The following is an 18330-nucleotide window of genomic DNA, read 5'->3' as shown; positions in this document are numbered from 1 at the left end:
ATGGTTAGATATTGGAAACATTTGAGCCCTCTATCCGTTTTTATTTCCATTTGAAAGAAAATCACATAAAAAGATGCAATTATGTAGCATTTAGTCTATATAATTCACTAATATAATTGATGGCCTGTTTTGATATGACTATAAGGTTTTATTTCCCCTCCCACTTCCCATTTATGTAGCCACATATGAAACCATAAACAAGTTTAGAGAGGGGTAGAATTATCATTGGCCTCTGGCACAGAAGACTCAACTCATTAATTATGTCCCTACTTTACTCTAGGCTACAGTATGTGCGTCTTTTTGGTGCCTTTCACTTTATGCGTTCAAAAACTGAGTACAACCGAAGCTTGTTCCACTTGACTTGGAACTGAGAACGGACTATTCCTGTTCGTTACATTTGCAGCAAGCCATCTGAGATGGAATTTTCATAGGGCAACCCAATCCCCAGAGATCTGTTCCAGATGAGTGTGGAAGACACATTTGGGGATGAAACACCTGTATGTTTTGTTAACGAGGCCTTGCAGGAGATTCACTCATTACAGTATAAACAACTGCATCACAGGTCAACAGCAAAAAAAAACTTACATTTAAGACAAGCACATACTGTAGTCTTTTAGCCAAACAAAAGAAGAGATGCATTATTTTAGGGTTATGAAAGCTGGCTACATTTACTGTAGGGCAATTCCCACAAAGAATCAGCACTTGTTACTTTTGAGTTAACAGGCTATGGATGGGCTGTTAGAGAGCTATGGTTCAAACTGAATCCAGAGTCTTACCTTCACTGCAGTCCTTTCCTTGGAAGCCTGTCCTGGAGCAGTCGCATGTCGGTTCATCATTAATTAAACTGCAGACTCCTCCATTTAAGCACATGTTGGCGGTACCACAGAGGTCGTTTATCACCCCATCGCTGTTGACCACCACCGACTCCGTTTTGTTGACCTTTATGTCCGTTATCCATCCAGTGAAAGGCACCTGGTCCTTGACCGCTGACGACGTGAGACGCAACGCCACGGATCGCAATTCCGGTGGTATTCCACCAACGAACAGATGGCTGAAGACAGTCATATCCCGTCTTTTTGACTTCACCTCGACCCATTTCACTTCGTTGTCCACCATTAGGGTTGTATTTTTGAAGTTTCTCCTTATCGTGACCGCGTGCCATTGGCTGTCGTTGACCGCCGTGTCACTCAGGACGGTGGCGGGCTCGGCGCAGAAGATGGAGAAACGAAGGCTGAGTTTACCGTTATGTATGAGAAGTTCTAAGAAGTCGCAGAATCCCTCATCGTCGAAGTAAACTAGCAACCCGTGAGAGCTCTTTGTTTTCATGTTGAAGCTCATTTCACTTTCACAACATGCATTCCACATTGGAAACCTAGCCCACTGCCCCTCTGCACCTGTAAATTCTAGACACGCGCCGATCTCCACCAAACAACATACGAGCAGGCCTGCCCACATGACATGGGCACCATGCCGCATTGCTAAAACCATGGTGTGACCAAGAGTTCTGTCTAGATAGAGGGATACTGGGCACTGGTTGGATTTCTATTGGGTGTTATGCTAAGACGAGATATGTGTTGGGTTGACACAGACTAATCGGCGAATAATTGATTGTCCACATGGATATCTTGGTATGAACTGATGCATTGTACAACAAAAGACTAAATAGGATAATGTGTTTGCGTGGCAGCAAGCTTGGCCAACACTAATCTCCTGGAGTGAATATCATTACCTCACTATGCGGGCCAATGGCCAAACCTCACACTCAGCGCCAAAATAGTTTGAACTGTTTAAAGGTCCTGCCTGCCATAGCTATTTAGAGCAAAGTGACAGGGATTGAAATATCCATTGGGCACACTTGGACTAATTTATGTAATTACGGAACGGCTCCTCCTGGTGCCAGCTAGTGCGTGCACGTTTTTTCTGTAGTTGAAATGGCAGTTTGAATCTTCATGCTCATGCCAACGGTCCTTGGCGGGCAAGTGGAAGCCTTGCTCGGGGCATTTCACCCTGCATCCTCCATGTGAAAATATGCCATATGGAGCAACGCTGGGCGATAAGGAGAGCAAAAACAAGCAGTCTGTCTGTCTAGGCTGTCCTCGATCCAAGGCTACCTGCAAAGGACAGACACATTTATATGCAATGAAAATACATTTGTGAATTAAATGTGAATTTGATATTCCACATTTGTCAGACCTTAACCTCAAGTCATGATGACAGAGATTTATAACAGATAATATCAGATTACAAAGGTTTTAACACAGCACAGAGCTATGTCAGTGTCAACTAGATGAAATTACATTTGGTTACTGATGTAGATGATTCACCAATTTTAACCTGGCTTCCCTATTTTGGGCATGTCTTTATAAGCCAACATTTTCAAACCATTTCCTTTCAAAAAAGGTAAACATTTTCAAAATGTTAAACTTGTAGATCTGCAGTTTTAGCTATTTGTCATAATTATGATGATGCATATATAGGGCTTAAGTGGTAAAGCATGTAGCCCTCTGTTCACATGAATGGAAAATCATGCATGTTTCACAAAAAATATTAGCACATTAAATCATTTTTAGTTTTAGTAAAAACTAAAACTAAACAAAAAGCAAAACAAAACAACAGAATGACTTGCAATTGGCCAATATAATTTGGTATAATGTTACTGAAGGCTGCCCCCTTTCTTTCTCTACACTGAAGCCGCCACCGCTGTCATTGTTATGAGAATATTATTCATGCACTCAAACCACCATTCTACAACTTCTAAAAAATAGTGAAACGCATTATTAGCAGCATTCCGTGACATTATGTATTGGCCTTCCCTTCGTACTTCCCAAGTGCCCAAACAAGACAAAAGGTGCGTCATTTGGCTCACGGACACGGTGCACGATCTGTGCAAGACTGTATACTCAGAGGAAAATATATCTGTTACATTTTCTCCCTGACATGTTTCAGCCAGAATGACAGGAAAAAAGGTTATTGCTTTTCCCTTCAAAATGCGATTAATTATGCAGATGTAGCAGCTTCAGCCATTCTGTCTTATTATTTAGAGTATCTCAAATAACAACTATTAAACACTATCGTTTTCTATAGCACTACTGATGATGAGCAACCAATCCAATCCTCTAACTCAGTGGTTCTCAACCAGTGGTCCGGCACCACCCAGAGGTCGTTAGTGGTCCAGGTGGTCCCCAGCTAAATGATGGCGAGTTGGTAACCAAATGGACCCTTATTAGGTAGATAGTTAACTCTTGAGAGCGTAAAATGAAACCAAATGGACCCTTACGGGTCCATTTTGTTTCATTATACGCTCTCAAGAGTTCAATTATTGTTAAACATCTGCATTACTTAATTTACAAGAATTAGAGAATGTAGAAGAATTGTTATATTTTTGATCAACGTTTGCCTGTTGTCTCTCCTATTGGTACCACATCAATACACATCAATGGAATTATGTGGACAAAATCTTATCCAACGACAACGAAATATTCTTCTTAAGTTTTGGGTCTGAGAGGCTAAATCTCATCAAACGGTGGTCCGTGGCTCAAAATGCCGAATTAAATAATGGACCTTGATATGAAAAGGGTTGAAAACCACTGCTCTAACTATACGATGTCCACGATCTCCAAACAAAGACACTATGCAGTAACAAATGCCAACAATGTATATCAACTGTCTTCTTTAGCATAATATACATGTAGATGTATGTTTTTTTTTGTGCAATTTGGCATCTATTTTCAAATGTGCATTCTTCTCAGCAACAAGCACAGATAGGCTATAATATCAAATCAAACCTGAGCAAAATAGAAAAAGTGACAGGTTTAAGTTAAAAGGTTGGCTAAGCCTATTAATACCGATATGATTTTCACATTTACATTACACCACAATTGTCGCATTTCCCGCGATACATAATATCATCATGCCTTAATTAATCTACTCAACACAGTAAACTATTCGATCTAGTCGAGTAACGTTATATACACTTTTCTGGTGTTGTTTATTGCGGACTTTAAACTCCTGGTCATTTGAAAATAAGCCATGACTGCATACAAAACACTGAAGGTTAATGCGCTTCTAGAGACCATGGTAAAATGTTCATTTATTTTGGTCCATATACTTCAATAGCCTGCTATTTCAAATCCTCCGTGAAAACCTTCACATTTAGGCTCTGCTTTCAAGTGAACCAACACACACACAGCATCACAGCAGAAGAGGCTGTGCGGGTCCACTTTCCACAAACTCAACTAAAATCTAAAAGACATCAAGTCAACCATAAAAAGAACTGAATTACCTGTGAATATTCCCGTCTCCAACACCTGTTTTTCTCTCGATAAAGTGGAGTTAAAACAACGGCGTAAAGCGGGGGGGAAAGGGGGGGAGATCCAGTATGTTTGAGAGGAAGACAAGGTGCAATGTGTTTCCCTGTTGAGCGTCTATCCAGCGACTGTCAGGAGCAGAGACAGGCGGAGCATCACGTGTAGCTCTGCTGTGATGTCTGCTGGGGAGGGGCGGGGCTGAATGCAGTACCACGGACAGCTCCCAATCGGAACCTCTTCCCTCCGCTGTTACGGCTCCGAGAATGAGGTCCCGCTGCGTAGGGTGCCGGCCGAGTGCGACACCGAGGAGTGGTGGGCCAATATTAGTTGATTCTTACCTTTTCCCGCACGTCGTATACAAAAGGTGAAGGTCGACCCCCCTGCTCTAAGATGTTTGAAATTTTAGCGGTCAAGAAAATCTAAGCGACGAGTTGAAACGAGCGTTTAAATCGCTTTTTTAGTCAGCCTGTGGCCAGTCAACTCCCCGTCCGCATGCGCAGTGCTGCTCCCGTTCAGGTTGCATGGGGAAAACATGGCACAGACTGACTAAAAAAGCGATTTAAACGCTTGTTTCAACCCGTCACTTACATTTTCTTTACCGCTAAAATGTAAAACATCCGAGAGCAGAAGGGACGACCTTTACTTTTTGGATACGATGTGCGGAAAAGAGTAAGAATCAACAATATCGGCCAATGTTCGCCGGTGTCGTCATCTGCCGGTACCCTACGCTGTGGGACCTCAAGTTGGAGCTATACAGCGGAGGGAGAGGTTCAGATTGGAGCGACTCCGTGGGCAGCGCCATGGACACACAGCGTCTGCCTGAGAGACATGCATTCATCCAGGGACATGAAGCCTCATTGACACTCGGTCTCACGAAGGTGTCACTTTAATGCCGCCGACAACAAGAAGAACTGATCTTCATGACAAGGCGTCGTCAGCTTGAAGATCTGTTCTTTTCAGCAAGCGACACCCATAGCCTACGTCGTGCGATCGACGATTGAGCTTTTAAACGAAAAAAAGAAAGAGAAATGCACAAGCAACTTTCAAGACATTGCCTACGCCACGTTAAATAATACAAGCTGTGACTGATTTCACTGATTGCAGTCTATGTTGACGCGAAATCACAGGGATAGTTTGTAATTAGACTAAACACCCATGTCCTCCAGGTAGGTGCAGTGGCGTAAAGTAATAAGTATATTTACTCAAGTACTGTACTTAAGTACAATTTTGAGGCAATGGCAATGCATTGTTGGCTTGTAGATCGGCTATTTTCAAATGACCGAAATGTAGCCTATATATGGGCTGAAGTGGTTAATGTATGTTTGAAATATTAATCTAAATCTACAAAGTAATTAGTAACTAAACTAAAGTTACAAATAATTGTAGTGGAGTAAAAGTATAGTATTTGCCTCTGAGATGTAGTGGAGTAGAAGTAAAAGTACTGAAAATTGGAAATACTCCAGTAAAGTAAAAAAAAAAAAAAAAAACTCAAAACTGTACTTCAGTACAGTACTTGAGTAAATGTACTTTGTTACTTTACACCACTGCCCAGAAATATCACTATCCGAAAGGTTTTCAAATGAGCAGTGTCACTGTCCCAGTCATGGCCTGAAAAGGTTGAGAGCCACCAATCTCGGAACCGAAAAGGAAAAACAGCGACATTACACATTAGAGAGCCACTGACTTATTCAATGCTCAAATTATTCTACACAAATGCCACTGAGCGTGTGTGTGTGTGTGTGTGTGTGTGTGTGTGTGTGTGTGTGTGTGTGAGTGTGAGTGAGTGAGTGCGTGTGCGAGAGAGAGAGAGAGAGAGAGAGAGAGAGAGAGAGAGAGAGAGAGAGAGAGAGAGAGAGAGAGAAATGTAGAAGTCGAACATGCATTATTGTTTACACAGCAAAAAGTTGTGCACTATAGAGTCCTCTAATCTCCCCATCTGATCTCTCAGTGCTCTCAGCCCTATTCTATCATTTATTCAGTAGAAGGCTGAAAGGGAGAAAGCATAATAGTGGTGACACAGGTGAGCTGGTTCAAGATTCAAAGATTGTATCTGTTTAGTTTAGTTTAGTTTATTTCAGTCAATATTGTGTACTTTGTGTATTTTTTTTTTTAAACTTTTGAGTAGATGCATGTCCCCCTGAGATTATACTTTGTTTGTCTTTTATGAAACATCTTCTGGATACTGTCAGGGAGCATGCTGTTATTGATTTTGTACATAAGTTGAGTTGAGCGATTTTAAAGTCCACTAGTTCTCTGAATTTGAGACTGTTTGAATTTATAAATAATGTGTTGGTTGGCTCATAGTAATCAACTTAATTCTTATTGCTTTTTTTTCTCCAATATGACTCGATGACAGTATGTGATGTGTGGTATTATTAAGGATTGATACAAAATAAATAATGATTTTTTTGGAGAGAATGTCTTTGGTTTTATGCAACATTGTGCGATGCGATGGCCCTTTATATTTTTGTTTTTAATTGATTTATATGGGGATTCCAGCTCACAAATGTGCGGTGAAATGTTGATGCATCAGACTCCACCAGACTGCACTAACAAGTAATGTCCAACATATGGTACGTAATACAAGGTACTCATTTCCATCTGGCAGAAACCTCATATCTCCATACTTCAACTTTATATGTACTGTATGTAAAACATTTTTGGTGCATATTCTTCATCATACAGTGTCACACAAATGTAGCGTGAATTGCAGATCTACCAGCTCACAGTTGTGTCACGATGCAATGCACTGTGAGCTTGTAGATCAAAAGAGTGAAAGTGGTCAAGTCAAGTGTGTCTGTGGGTTTTATTAATATTGAACCAATCAAAAGTATTAACAAGAGCTTGTGACTAAATCAGGGGGGTCCGGGACCCCTTGGGGATCCTCAGAGTTACTACAGGGGGTCAGCCAAATATTTGTGTGATACGATTTTTTTTTTCTTACATGAACCACTTGAACCCTAGCATCCCTTTTCTGAGGAGAACTTTAGCCAAAAATAGCAGATCTACAAGCTCACAACGCCTCACGCTGAGAGGCGTTGTGAGCTTGTAGATCGGCTATTTTTGGCAAAGAGTTATAGGTGTAGAGGGAAACGAGAACAAAAAAAGTTGATCTGAAACACAATTTTGTACAATATAGAGGGGGTCCCTGCTTCATCTCTCTCTCAGCTAGGGGGTCCTTGGCCTGAAAAGGTTGAAGACCCCTGGACTAAATAATAACTATATTGGATCCATTGGAACACAGTTTATATTTCACATTTCCCAAAAAGCGACTGTTTCCACCACAAGACGTAAAAGCTTACAAGTTAAGTAATAAAACATCTGAAGAGATGGGGATTTCAATTTGATCTATGGCATGTCTGGCGTCAGAGACAAGAAAATTAACCACTTTAACTTCGCAACAGTGGTGGAAAAAGTACTCAATTGCTTAAAGTATCAATACTGCAGGAGTAAAAGTGCAATATTTGGATCCGAGATGTAGTGGAGTAGAAGTAAGAAGTAAGTGATCAATGATCACTTCTGAATTAAGCTGGTTATCCAGGGCGTGTGAGCGGAAAGTTTGGAAGTTTGCCAGTTTGAATCCCTGGGCCAGTGTGCAAGATCTGGTAAATGTGAAAAAGTTTTTTCATCCAAAAACTAGCAACCACCAACTGGCACAAGTTTTGACAATGGTGCTGAACCCCACAATGACCCTTTGCCCTTTGTCATTTTAAAAGGAATCAAACTTAATTTCTAGTTGCATTAATGTTTTGGATATCTGTAGCCCACGGAAACTAAATTTCCTTGGACCCAAGCTGTTCCCTAGCAACGCAAATCCACTGCCAAGGTCTATAAGAGGCTGTGATTGTACTGTATAGCTCCCAGGTGTGACTGTATAATTGAATACGGTAATTATGGAAAAGGAACAGATGTCCACAGTAAAACCTACCATATTGTCTAACTCACAGCTTTGGCCATATACACATACACACCATTAAAAGGCCTTACTTTTAGATTTCACATTAGCGTTTACATTAGTGTGTCACATCACCTATATTTGAAGCAAAGTTTCAAGACACTTGAAAATCTTTTCCAACTGAATGGAAATTAATGAAAGAAAGTCTCGGTCCAAAATGATTGAGCTTCTGATCTTCGTAGCCACCTTAGGCCCTATTTCGGGGAAACGGGTGAAAGTTGAACGTTTCTGGAGAAACGTTCAATGACAACGTTTTCTCTGGTGAGAGTCAGTGTTGATTTCGTCGACTACCTTTTTTCACTGACGAAAATGAAATAAAAACAAAGCTATGATGATTAAAACTAAGACTAGATACATTGACAATTTCGTCAACAAATAAAAACTAGACTAAAATGTTAGGGCGGGACTAGTGGAGAATAGATCCAGTAGAACTAAAAGACAAGCCATTTTATGTTTGGTTGAGCAACAAACAACAAACAAAAAAAATAATAATCAAAAACTGGTGGAATGGATCATTTCTGATTCTTGAGCTGGTTGGAGAGCCAGTCCAGCCCCTCGTACAAGCCGTGTTGCGCTCTGAAAATAGCAGATCTACAAGCTCACAACGCGTCGCAGTGCGAGGCGTTGTGAGCTTGTAGTACTGCTATTTTCAACATGCAACCAAGTGTAAAATCTGCCATTATGATGCCATCAAGGCCCCGCCAAAATACATTTTAGTCGACTAAATCAACTGTAGATTTACTCGACTGTAATCTTATGATATTTAGTCGACTAAAACTAGACAAAAACTAAAACATTTCAGATGAACTAAAATATGACTAAAACTAAATGGAATATTATTCAAAAGACTATAAAACTAAAACGAAATCAAAATTTGCTGTCAAAATCTACACTGGCGATAGGGTTGCTTCATATACTGTACAAGCATCTGTAACTTCTGTCTACACTGTTTGGTTAGAAACAAGAAGCTACCGCTGACATTATGGCCATCTTAATTAGAGGTTGATGCTGAGCTTGCATGGAAAGCGAGCCAAACCAAGTACTGTGGGAGAGCTTCAAGCGGGTTGTTCTGTCCTGTCCGACACCATTGCAGTATCTTTTCTGCTTGAGCAGAAGAGGCGTTGTACAAATACGATGGCCATAAAACAGGTACAGTTTTCAAATAATTGTACTGGAGTAAAAGTACAATATTTGCCTCTGAGATGTACTTGAGTAGAAGTAAAAGTATAGACAATTGTAAATACTCCAGTAAACTAAAAAATCCTCAAAATTGTACTCAAGTACAGTACTTGAGTATATGTACTTAGTTACTTTACACCACTGGGTGCAGATGATGCCTTTGCTCACCAACAAAGTTGTGCAGTTGATGCAACAATGCTAAGTTAACTTGTAAACTTGCAAGTCCTAACAGTGCTAACCAAACATAAACACCGAGATATTCTGTATATCCACCATTATTGTTGTTTCCATGCGCTATATTTTAGAAAATGTTTTTGATGCTTGCAAACATCTCCGATTGAGTGACTGAAGCGTGTGGATTTGAGGCCCAAACATAAAGGAAAATGGGCATTTTTCTAGTGTGGACAGAGTCTTCACACTCAGATATTAGCGCATTTTACATTTCTTAAGTCATACTGATGTAACTACATGCAGTCGATGTGCTATATCAATACTGTCCTCCGGGAACTGATTTATGTCTGCTTGAGTGATGTGATAATCAAGTATTTTGGACTTCATAGTACTACTTGAGAGTGAGACCATGTAGCTCTTTACACCACTCCGAGCTGATGTGGAAAGGAATGTGTGAGTGGCCAGAGGGGAGAAACAGGACGAGAAGAGAGGAGAGATCAATGCTGCAAAGACAAACAGCACTACAATGGGATAATAAGTGACAGATTGTGACGATACCAAAGAGAAACAGACTAGTAAAACGTATTGAAGGGGCTACTTCCGACAACTACATACTGTAGTGAAATCCTCAGTGTTAATTGTCTCCGCCAGGCCGAAAGGCATGAGCGAGACTATGTTTTGCACCCTGTCCGTCCGTCCGTCCGTGAACAGCTAATCTCCAGCACCGTTGGCCTGGTTGCTGCGAAACTGTGCACACACACTCCCTGGATGCCAAAGCCTCTGCCCCGAATTTTTCCGATTTTTGCAAAACATATTACTCCTACAGATTTTGTCCAGTCATGTGAGTCATGTCTAGTCTAGTCATGTGATCAACAAGGATCTGTCCCATTTCCCATATTCCATCCTGATTGGCCAAGATTGGCTTCCAAAGTTTGCAGGATTGGTCTGTTTTGAACAAATCAAATCATGAACGCAGCATGCGATTTCCGTGACATTTTGCACGCACATTCCCACTAGGCAGAGGAAGGAATGCCACTTGAACATTTTCAAATCAGCCTCATCGTGGTGCTAAAACCTATAACTGCACCGATCTGCATGAAACTTTGCATGCACACTCCCTGGAGGCCAAGGAAAAACCTTTGCCCTGCATTTTTCACATCTGCCTTTTAGGCCGAGGAAGAAATGCCACCCTTTTCTCACATTGGCCTGTTATAGCACCACCAGCAGGTCTAATTTAGAAAAACACTATTTTGGAACAAAATGCCTCAAATCATGAATGCAGTGTCCGATTGCCATGAAAGGCTTAAGAAGAAATGGCACCCTTTTAACATTGGCCTATTATAGCGCCACCAGGAGGCCACAATAACCTACCTGACCTGGCGGAGACCAATGCTCTGAGGAGCACTTTTTCTAGTTACATTTGTAACTCTTTGAGAGCATACAAATGTATGGGTCTATTTGGTTCCATTTGTACAATCTCAGCTTAAATTAACAGAGAGGTTTTTGTAAAGTGTGACGAAAATAGCAATGGACGAGCGTGGGCCTCGCTATCCGCTGGATGACCCGGTCTTCATTAGCCAAAGATGCACCCCTTCTCCTCCCCCACACTGGGGGGCCCAAAATGTCAAAGACGTGCAGGCAGGGAAAAATACACCAATGCTCTGTGGAAAATAGTAAATTTGCACGTCCACTGCATGCCTCGCGCCAATGTGCCTACCCCAAAATACAATAGGACCCCTGTGTTTGTCCAAAAAGTTCTTCTCATAGTAACGTAGAGTAAACTACTTCTCCATTAAGAAGTAACAGAAGAACTCTCTTCTGGTTACACTAGAACATTGCATTTTCTGTTTTTTAATCACATAAAGAGCTCCAACATATTAATTTAACATGTGTTTCTGTGACAATAATTGCACTGTTGGAGTAATACACCTGATTTCACATTTTATAAGTGTTGGAAGAAGAACAAAAACAACAACACAATCAGCAGGATTGATAAATTGGACATAATTAATCATACTGGAACATTAAAAAAGTGATGCATTTAAGCATGAATACTCATTTGACAAAAACAAATATGTTTTTACCACTGTGTTCCTCTAGTCCAGTGGATATTAGCCATCCCTGCTGTTAAATGCATCTTTGCCTCACCTTGATTTTACACAAATTAGCAGATCCTCATGGCAAATGTATGGATATACATAGTACATTCTGATGTCTGAGGGAGTTGGGGTGCAATTTACTTGAGTAAAAGTACAAACATATTGGTATCCAAATGTACTCAAAGTACCAAATGTAAAAGTACTAAAATGTTTGCAGATACAACTAGAAGATACAAGCTTACAACGCGTCGTGATTCGACACGTTGTGAGCTTGTAGATCTGCTATTTTCAAATAGCCTAAAGTGGTTAATGTATGTTTTATAATATAAGTAAAAGTACAATATTTGCCTCTGAGATGTAGTGGAGTAGAAGTAAAAGTATAGACAATTGGAAATATTCCAGTAAAGTAAAAGTACCTCAAAACTGTACTTAATTACAGTACTTGAGTAAATGTACATAGTTACTTTACACCACTGGCTGTGAGAAACTACCAATATATTTGATGTGACCAATGAGCCCATGTTTTTTAAATCCAGAGCACAGTGGAAAAGATTGAAGTGTTGCCAAGCACAATACATTTGAAAGGATCCAGGCAATCTTTTCATTCATGACTTTTTTCCTTCTCTGAAATGCTTTCCTTTTCCATTAAGAGTTTCTTGTGCCCGACACACAGTGACAGTCACCAGCCACTCACATTAAATAATCTCTAATCTCTACGGCTCCTTGGAGCAGAGAAATGCAATATTTTAGCTTTGGTACAGTACAGTATGGTGTTTTCACAGCTACCTACATTTGCTATCTCATCTGTACTCTGCTGCTCTGCTACGCTGATGCCTGATTAACATAAAAAGGTTAACATCAAGTAACCTTCCTACACATTTCTAAAGTACGAATGGTCAGCGAACAGGCATTGCATTACAGATAAATTCGTCTTTACCTCAATTGTGAAGCACACCAGGCAAACGTTAGATTGCTTAGCTAGACCTGTAGGTAAAGATATGCTAAATGTTCGTACTATTTATGATAGCAAAATATATGTATTGCCTATGGCGATGGTACTTTGGATTTTGGCCCATGAATCTCATTTTTGTTTTCAGCCTTGGAGAACTGCTAACTTGGGACCATTTTAATTTCATAATTCATGCCATTCGTGCCAGTGGCAGTTTGTCCCTGATGAGACGAGAGGAAGGAATCTTCAGTGTAGATCAGCTAATCATTCTGATGATTAGACCAAGTCATCTGTGGCCTGGAGGCCTTTTAGCCCTGAATGATGCAAACATGTTTTGCTGTGCTTCGACACAAACGCTTAACAGAAAATTATGACCGTCAAGGAAATTTGACTCGTTTCAAAGAAGGTTCAGTAACCGACGGGCTTCAGAAAATCGTACAGGTTAAAACAGCAAGCTTGTTTATGTATTATAATTTATTTATTTTGGGCCAGGCAGATTGGTGCAGGCGTTCAGCAGACGGGCGAATTGATGCAAAACAGCCTCGCACTGGGCTAAAACTGAAACAGATTATTATTAGTGCAAGACTTATTTTCTCTTCTTTTGTAGACGGGGGTGTATAAATTGTATATTCACTGAAGGATGAATACATATTGTAAATATCAATAAAAGCTTTATTGTGAAATGGAAAAAATTGCCATAATGAAATAATACCGCTAAAAAGTGGCTTTTTCATGGGGTCACCAAAGTAAAGGAGTAGGGTTCTTCCTCTGGAGAGCATGAATATCGCTAGAGGAAAAGCCATGGGGTAAACCAAATAATAGGGTCCATCCTCTGTGGAACGGGAAGGGCAGGCGCACAAACCATTTTGTAGCAATGCAGCCAGTAGTTTTCAAAGTACATTGTTGTGGACCAAAGTGTTAAGCCTGATTCATTCATACTAGTCGTGCGATACTTAGCCATTGCCGAATCTACAAGCTCACAAAGCATCGCAACGGCCGTATTCACCAAATGTTCACCCCAGAAAAATTGCTTAAGAAAATTGCTTATTTGATACAGCACAGAGCCAGCATTCATTTTTTAAGATGATTCCTCGTCATGTACTGTACAGCAGTGGTTTTCAACCCTTTTCATATCAAGGTCCATTATTTATTGGGCATTTTAGCCACGGATTTTGATGAGATTTAGACTGATCAGACCCAAAACTTTAAATGTTTCATTAGATAAGATTTTGTCCACAATTCCATGCTGTATTGATGTTGATACCATCGGAGAGATAACAGGCAAATGTTGATCAAAATATTATCTTTAATTAAGAAATGCAGATGTTTAACAATAATTTAACTCTTGAGAGCGTAAGATTTTTTACGCTCTCAAGAGTTAAAGATCTATAAGGCTCAATTTGGTTACCAACTCTCCATCATTTAGGGGACCACCGGGAACCCCCTCAAGGACCACTGGTGGTTCCCGGACCACTGGTTGAGAACCACTGCTGTACAGAAATGATGTGACTAATCTACTAAGCAAAGTTGAAATACAAGCGCGTGAGCCCATAGCTCTGAGGTCACTGCAATCTGTTGCTGCGCATGAACACAACGCTGACTGTTGAAGGGGTTCGATTGGGCTAAACTAAAGGTTTTAGACTGTTGGAGGGGTTAGATAGGGCTAAAGGTTTTAGACTACATCAGAACTTTTTTCTCTTTTTTTTAACTTTTGAGGTCCTTTGTTGCAGCCTTGGTTGTATCACTCGGATGACAGTTCAGGGAGTACAGAGAGATAGTGCACTTAAGATTAATGGGGGTTTGAACTTTTCCTTTCAAGGTTCATACAGGGATAAGACAAGGCAGCTCTTTGTCGGGGCATGGGTAATCTCCATTCCCCCCACTAACCTAAGGGTTTTATTAGAGGTGACATGTAATTATAGGATTTATATAACCTTTCAATTGGCAGGTTTTTAAAATGTATTCTTTTTCAATTTAAATACTCACTGAATAATGTAATTAATGTTAATTCTAGAAAGACCTTTATTAATCCAGGGAAGGGGAAATCCGGTTGTCAAAACCACACCCCAGACGGCATGGAACAAAGATACAGGTAAGTGTAGAGAAAAGTACAGGATACTTGTAACGCTAGTAACAAAAAGGTTAACAATAGAATATAAATGACAGTATAAATGTGACCTGGCCCTCTGCGCCTGGGCTGGACCGGTGTGCATAGTGCAGTGATTCTCAAGTTCGGTCCGGGGACACCCAGGGGTGCTTGAGGCGGTTCCAGGGGGTCCCCAGCTAAATTATAGCATCAAAATCAATGTAATTACTACTACTAAAAATCTTGTATTGGGATGCCTACCACAGAACATTTTCAGATGGGGATACATTGATACAACATTGAACCATGTCATAATGTACCTTAGAGCTGTTTGTGTTGTGGAAATAAGAAAAAAAGGGGGGGGGGGGGGTCTGTTTTCACACAACAGCTCTAAGGTATATTATGACATGATATTAGTGTTATTCCTCATTAACCCATTAAGACCTGGAACGCATCTGTGTCACTTTTTCATTTGAGCTAAAAAAAAAAGCATTATTTTACACTTTGGCTATTCAAAAATAGCAGATCTACAAGCTCGTAGCGCAGCACCGAGTTTTTGAAAAATCGTGAAAATGTGTGAACATCTTTGAATATATATATTCTTTTAAAGCAAACATTAACTCAAATCATTTTGGGGGTCCTTGACATGAACAAGTTTGAAAACCACTGACATAGAAACATACGTTTTTCAGAAAAGGATTTAGAAGACATTTTGCAGAACCTCAGACCTCAATGAGTTAAGTGGTTAATGTCTAATATACCTGCAGTGACAGACACATCATGAATCATTCCTTTATTAAATTCCTATATTTGATGTGTGGCATGCCATGCATACATGCATTAGGCTAGACGAGATATCTACTATATTGACATGTGTCACTGCAAAGAGGCATATTATGGTGCTTTATCAGTGGTCTCATATTGTTCCTTCCTATAGATGGTGGCAGAATGACTGATGCAGTAATCAGATGGGACTGCTGGAATTCTTCACTGGCTGCATGCAGAGCCTCCATTCTTCATGGTACATGAAGGGTACTTCATTGCTGCTCGTTTATTTCATTGTAATCCAGAATAACGCACACTGGACGTATAGATGTAAATTCAACAAGGCGACTGCGTCGTGATTTAGGCGTGTGCCCTTACACAGTGGTAGAACTTTGCACAGGTATATGCATGGTGTCTGGCCCTTGCTTTTCATTGTTGTGAATGTGTTGCAATGGTGTAAAGTAACTAAGTACATTTACTCAAGTACTGTATTTGAGCAATTTTGAGGTCTTTTTTACTTTGCTGGAGTATTTCCAATTTTCAATACTTTTACTTCTACTACATCTCAGAGGCAAATATTGTACTTTTACCCCACTACAATTTTTTTAGTTGCTAGTTACTTTGCAGATTTAAATGATTATATTATAAAACATACTTTAAGCACTTTAGGCCTATTTTATACCTTGGCTATTCGAAAATAGCCGATCTACAAGCTAGATCTGCTATTTTCAAACATTTTAGTACTTTTACTTTTGGTACTTTAAGTATATTTTGATGCCAATACTTTTGTACTTTTAAGTAACATTTTGAACACAGGCATTTTACATGTAACAGAGTATTTTTATATTGTGGTGTTGCTACTTTTACTTGAATAAAAGAATCTGAGTACTTTTTCTACCACTGATGTGTTGTACGTATATGTATATATATATATTTTTTTTGCATCTAGTGTATACTGGCATAATTGTATTGCTGTTGTGATATGATGAATAAAAACAATTACATAACAAAAAACAACAAGGCGACTGTGTCTTTCTTGAGAAAGGAGTGGGAGAGCTCTCCTCCGCCTCTATGTTGGAAATCTCCCTCCATCGACAGACAGATTCACAGCCTTCACCCAGGATCAATAAGGGACATTAGAAGGGTGTGAGGGGTTCCTGAAGAGAGAGAGAGAGAGCCTTGTAGAGAAGATTTGTGTGTGTTGCAGTCTGAGAGAGTTCAAGGATGTTGGGAAGGTAAATCACTGAGTCCTTTATCGTAGAGACAAACATTGCGTATCTTCATGTCATGTAAAACAGATGTATGTTACTTCTTCTCCAACGTACAGTGAATGAAAAATAAAAAGCTCAGTTTCTTTCCTGGTTATATTGGATACTGTAATTCAATTATCTTCTATATTCTGTGGCTCAACTTTAAGTTAACAGATGTGTGTGTGTGAGAACAAATACTGTAGGTGCTGCTTTTTCCTCCCACACAGAGGAGAACTATCACAACGTTAGCAGGGGTAAAGGACATGAACATCGCTCTTTTATCACATTTATTTTCAGTGTTTGAGTCCACAGACCTCGGAAATAGTTATATTGTTTCATAATAGTTTCCCTATCCCCACCAGCTGAGACCATTTCTCTCTCCCTATTTAGGGTGTGCGTGTGTATCCCATAGATTAAAGCTGATTGAATTTAGAATTCTGAATCATTACAGCTATTAGATTATGGGGGATGGGGGGGGCTTGGGAGGGATTAATGCAGGCCACACAAGAAGAGCTGGTCACATGTCCAGCATGAATGAGCCTACTGATTGTATTGACGTGTACATAATGACCCCACTGAAGATGCATGAGAAAAGCATTAATGTGCCAAAGACATCCCATCGAAAAGCTAAACCTCAAAGCCAAAGCAAACAGCCTGGAACAAATTGCTTCACCTCTTATTGACAGAAGATCTTGGACTTATTGAATCGACTGATTTTCTATCCATGGCACTCTTGTTCACAGCTTGTAGTTAATACTGTTTATTTGCATAATCATTATATAGGATATATATATATATATATATATATATATATATATATATATATATATATATATATATATATATATATATATATTTATATATATACTGTGTATATATATATATATATATTCTTCTATTAATTCACAGAATCTCTGTCTGTCTGTCCGTCACTCTGTCACCGGCGTAACTCAGAAATCGTCCTACCACAACAGTCTCGTGCATCTCCAAGATGATTCCCCTAGTTTAAAACTTGTTTAGTTTGGTATAATCATTTAGTTTCTTTTGGTATGTCCATTGTCTAACTCGTGGCGCGACTAGCAAGACTAAACTAATTGACTCACATTACATGGGGAACAAAAACAATGCGACGGCAACCGGAACCAACCACCGGAACCAACCACGATTTTTTTTTTCCTTTTTTCTAAACCGGATCACACGGCTAGTTTTAGAACGAATACCAGGCTTTCCTCCGAGGTGGAAAGTCTGGTGACGCGAGGTTACTCAAGCCTGGCACGTGTGTCATATGACCCCGAGGTGTGTCCTGATGAATGGCAATTCGGAAGGACCAACGGTTTCCGAGGACAAAAAAATCTTTACTGTCTGACCACGGGTCTGAGGAGGCACAAATTCTCAGTGTTCGGGAGATTGTATGCATCGGCTTCCCTGATTTGTCAACGCAAACCGTTGGATTTACGGATTGGAGTCACGTCATAACTAAAATGACAGTACAAAATGTATGATGACCGACCATGTATCCCCGACTTGCATCGTTCCCGACATGTATGGCCCCGAATATAATAAATAACC

The 18330-nt window shown here is 40.0% G+C and overlaps 1 protein-coding gene across 28 annotated transcripts in view; it reads right to left on the bottom strand.

Annotated features, from left to right (window-relative positions):
- Window positions 1-1488, bottom strand: part of LOC311059347 (neurexin-1a-like) — a gene marked incomplete at its 5' end in the record, with an annotated part of 638872 nt that extends 637384 nt beyond the window's left edge. For 17 of the 28 annotated variants that reach the window (XM_084077186.1, XM_084077204.1, XM_084077187.1 and 14 more), the window contains one exon: window positions 777-1476. In XM_084077186.1, coding sequence (XP_083933312.1) covers window positions 777-1476 — 700 coding nt within the window. Of the gene's footprint in view, window positions 1-776 lie in introns of all 28 variants that reach the window. The other 11 variants (XM_084077185.1, XM_084077200.1, XM_084077202.1 and 8 more) reach the window with 1 other exon arrangement.
- Between the last annotated feature and the right edge of the window lie 16842 nt (window positions 1489-18330).

This window comes from Gymnoscopelus microlampas, assembly GCF_963454915.1.
Source record: "Gymnoscopelus microlampas genome assembly, chromosome: 13".
Taxonomy (NCBI): domain Eukaryota; kingdom Metazoa; phylum Chordata; class Actinopteri; order Myctophiformes; family Myctophidae; genus Gymnoscopelus; species Gymnoscopelus microlampas.
Note: the sequence above shows the minus strand (reverse complement) of the source record. Positions and strands in the feature narration are given on the sequence as shown.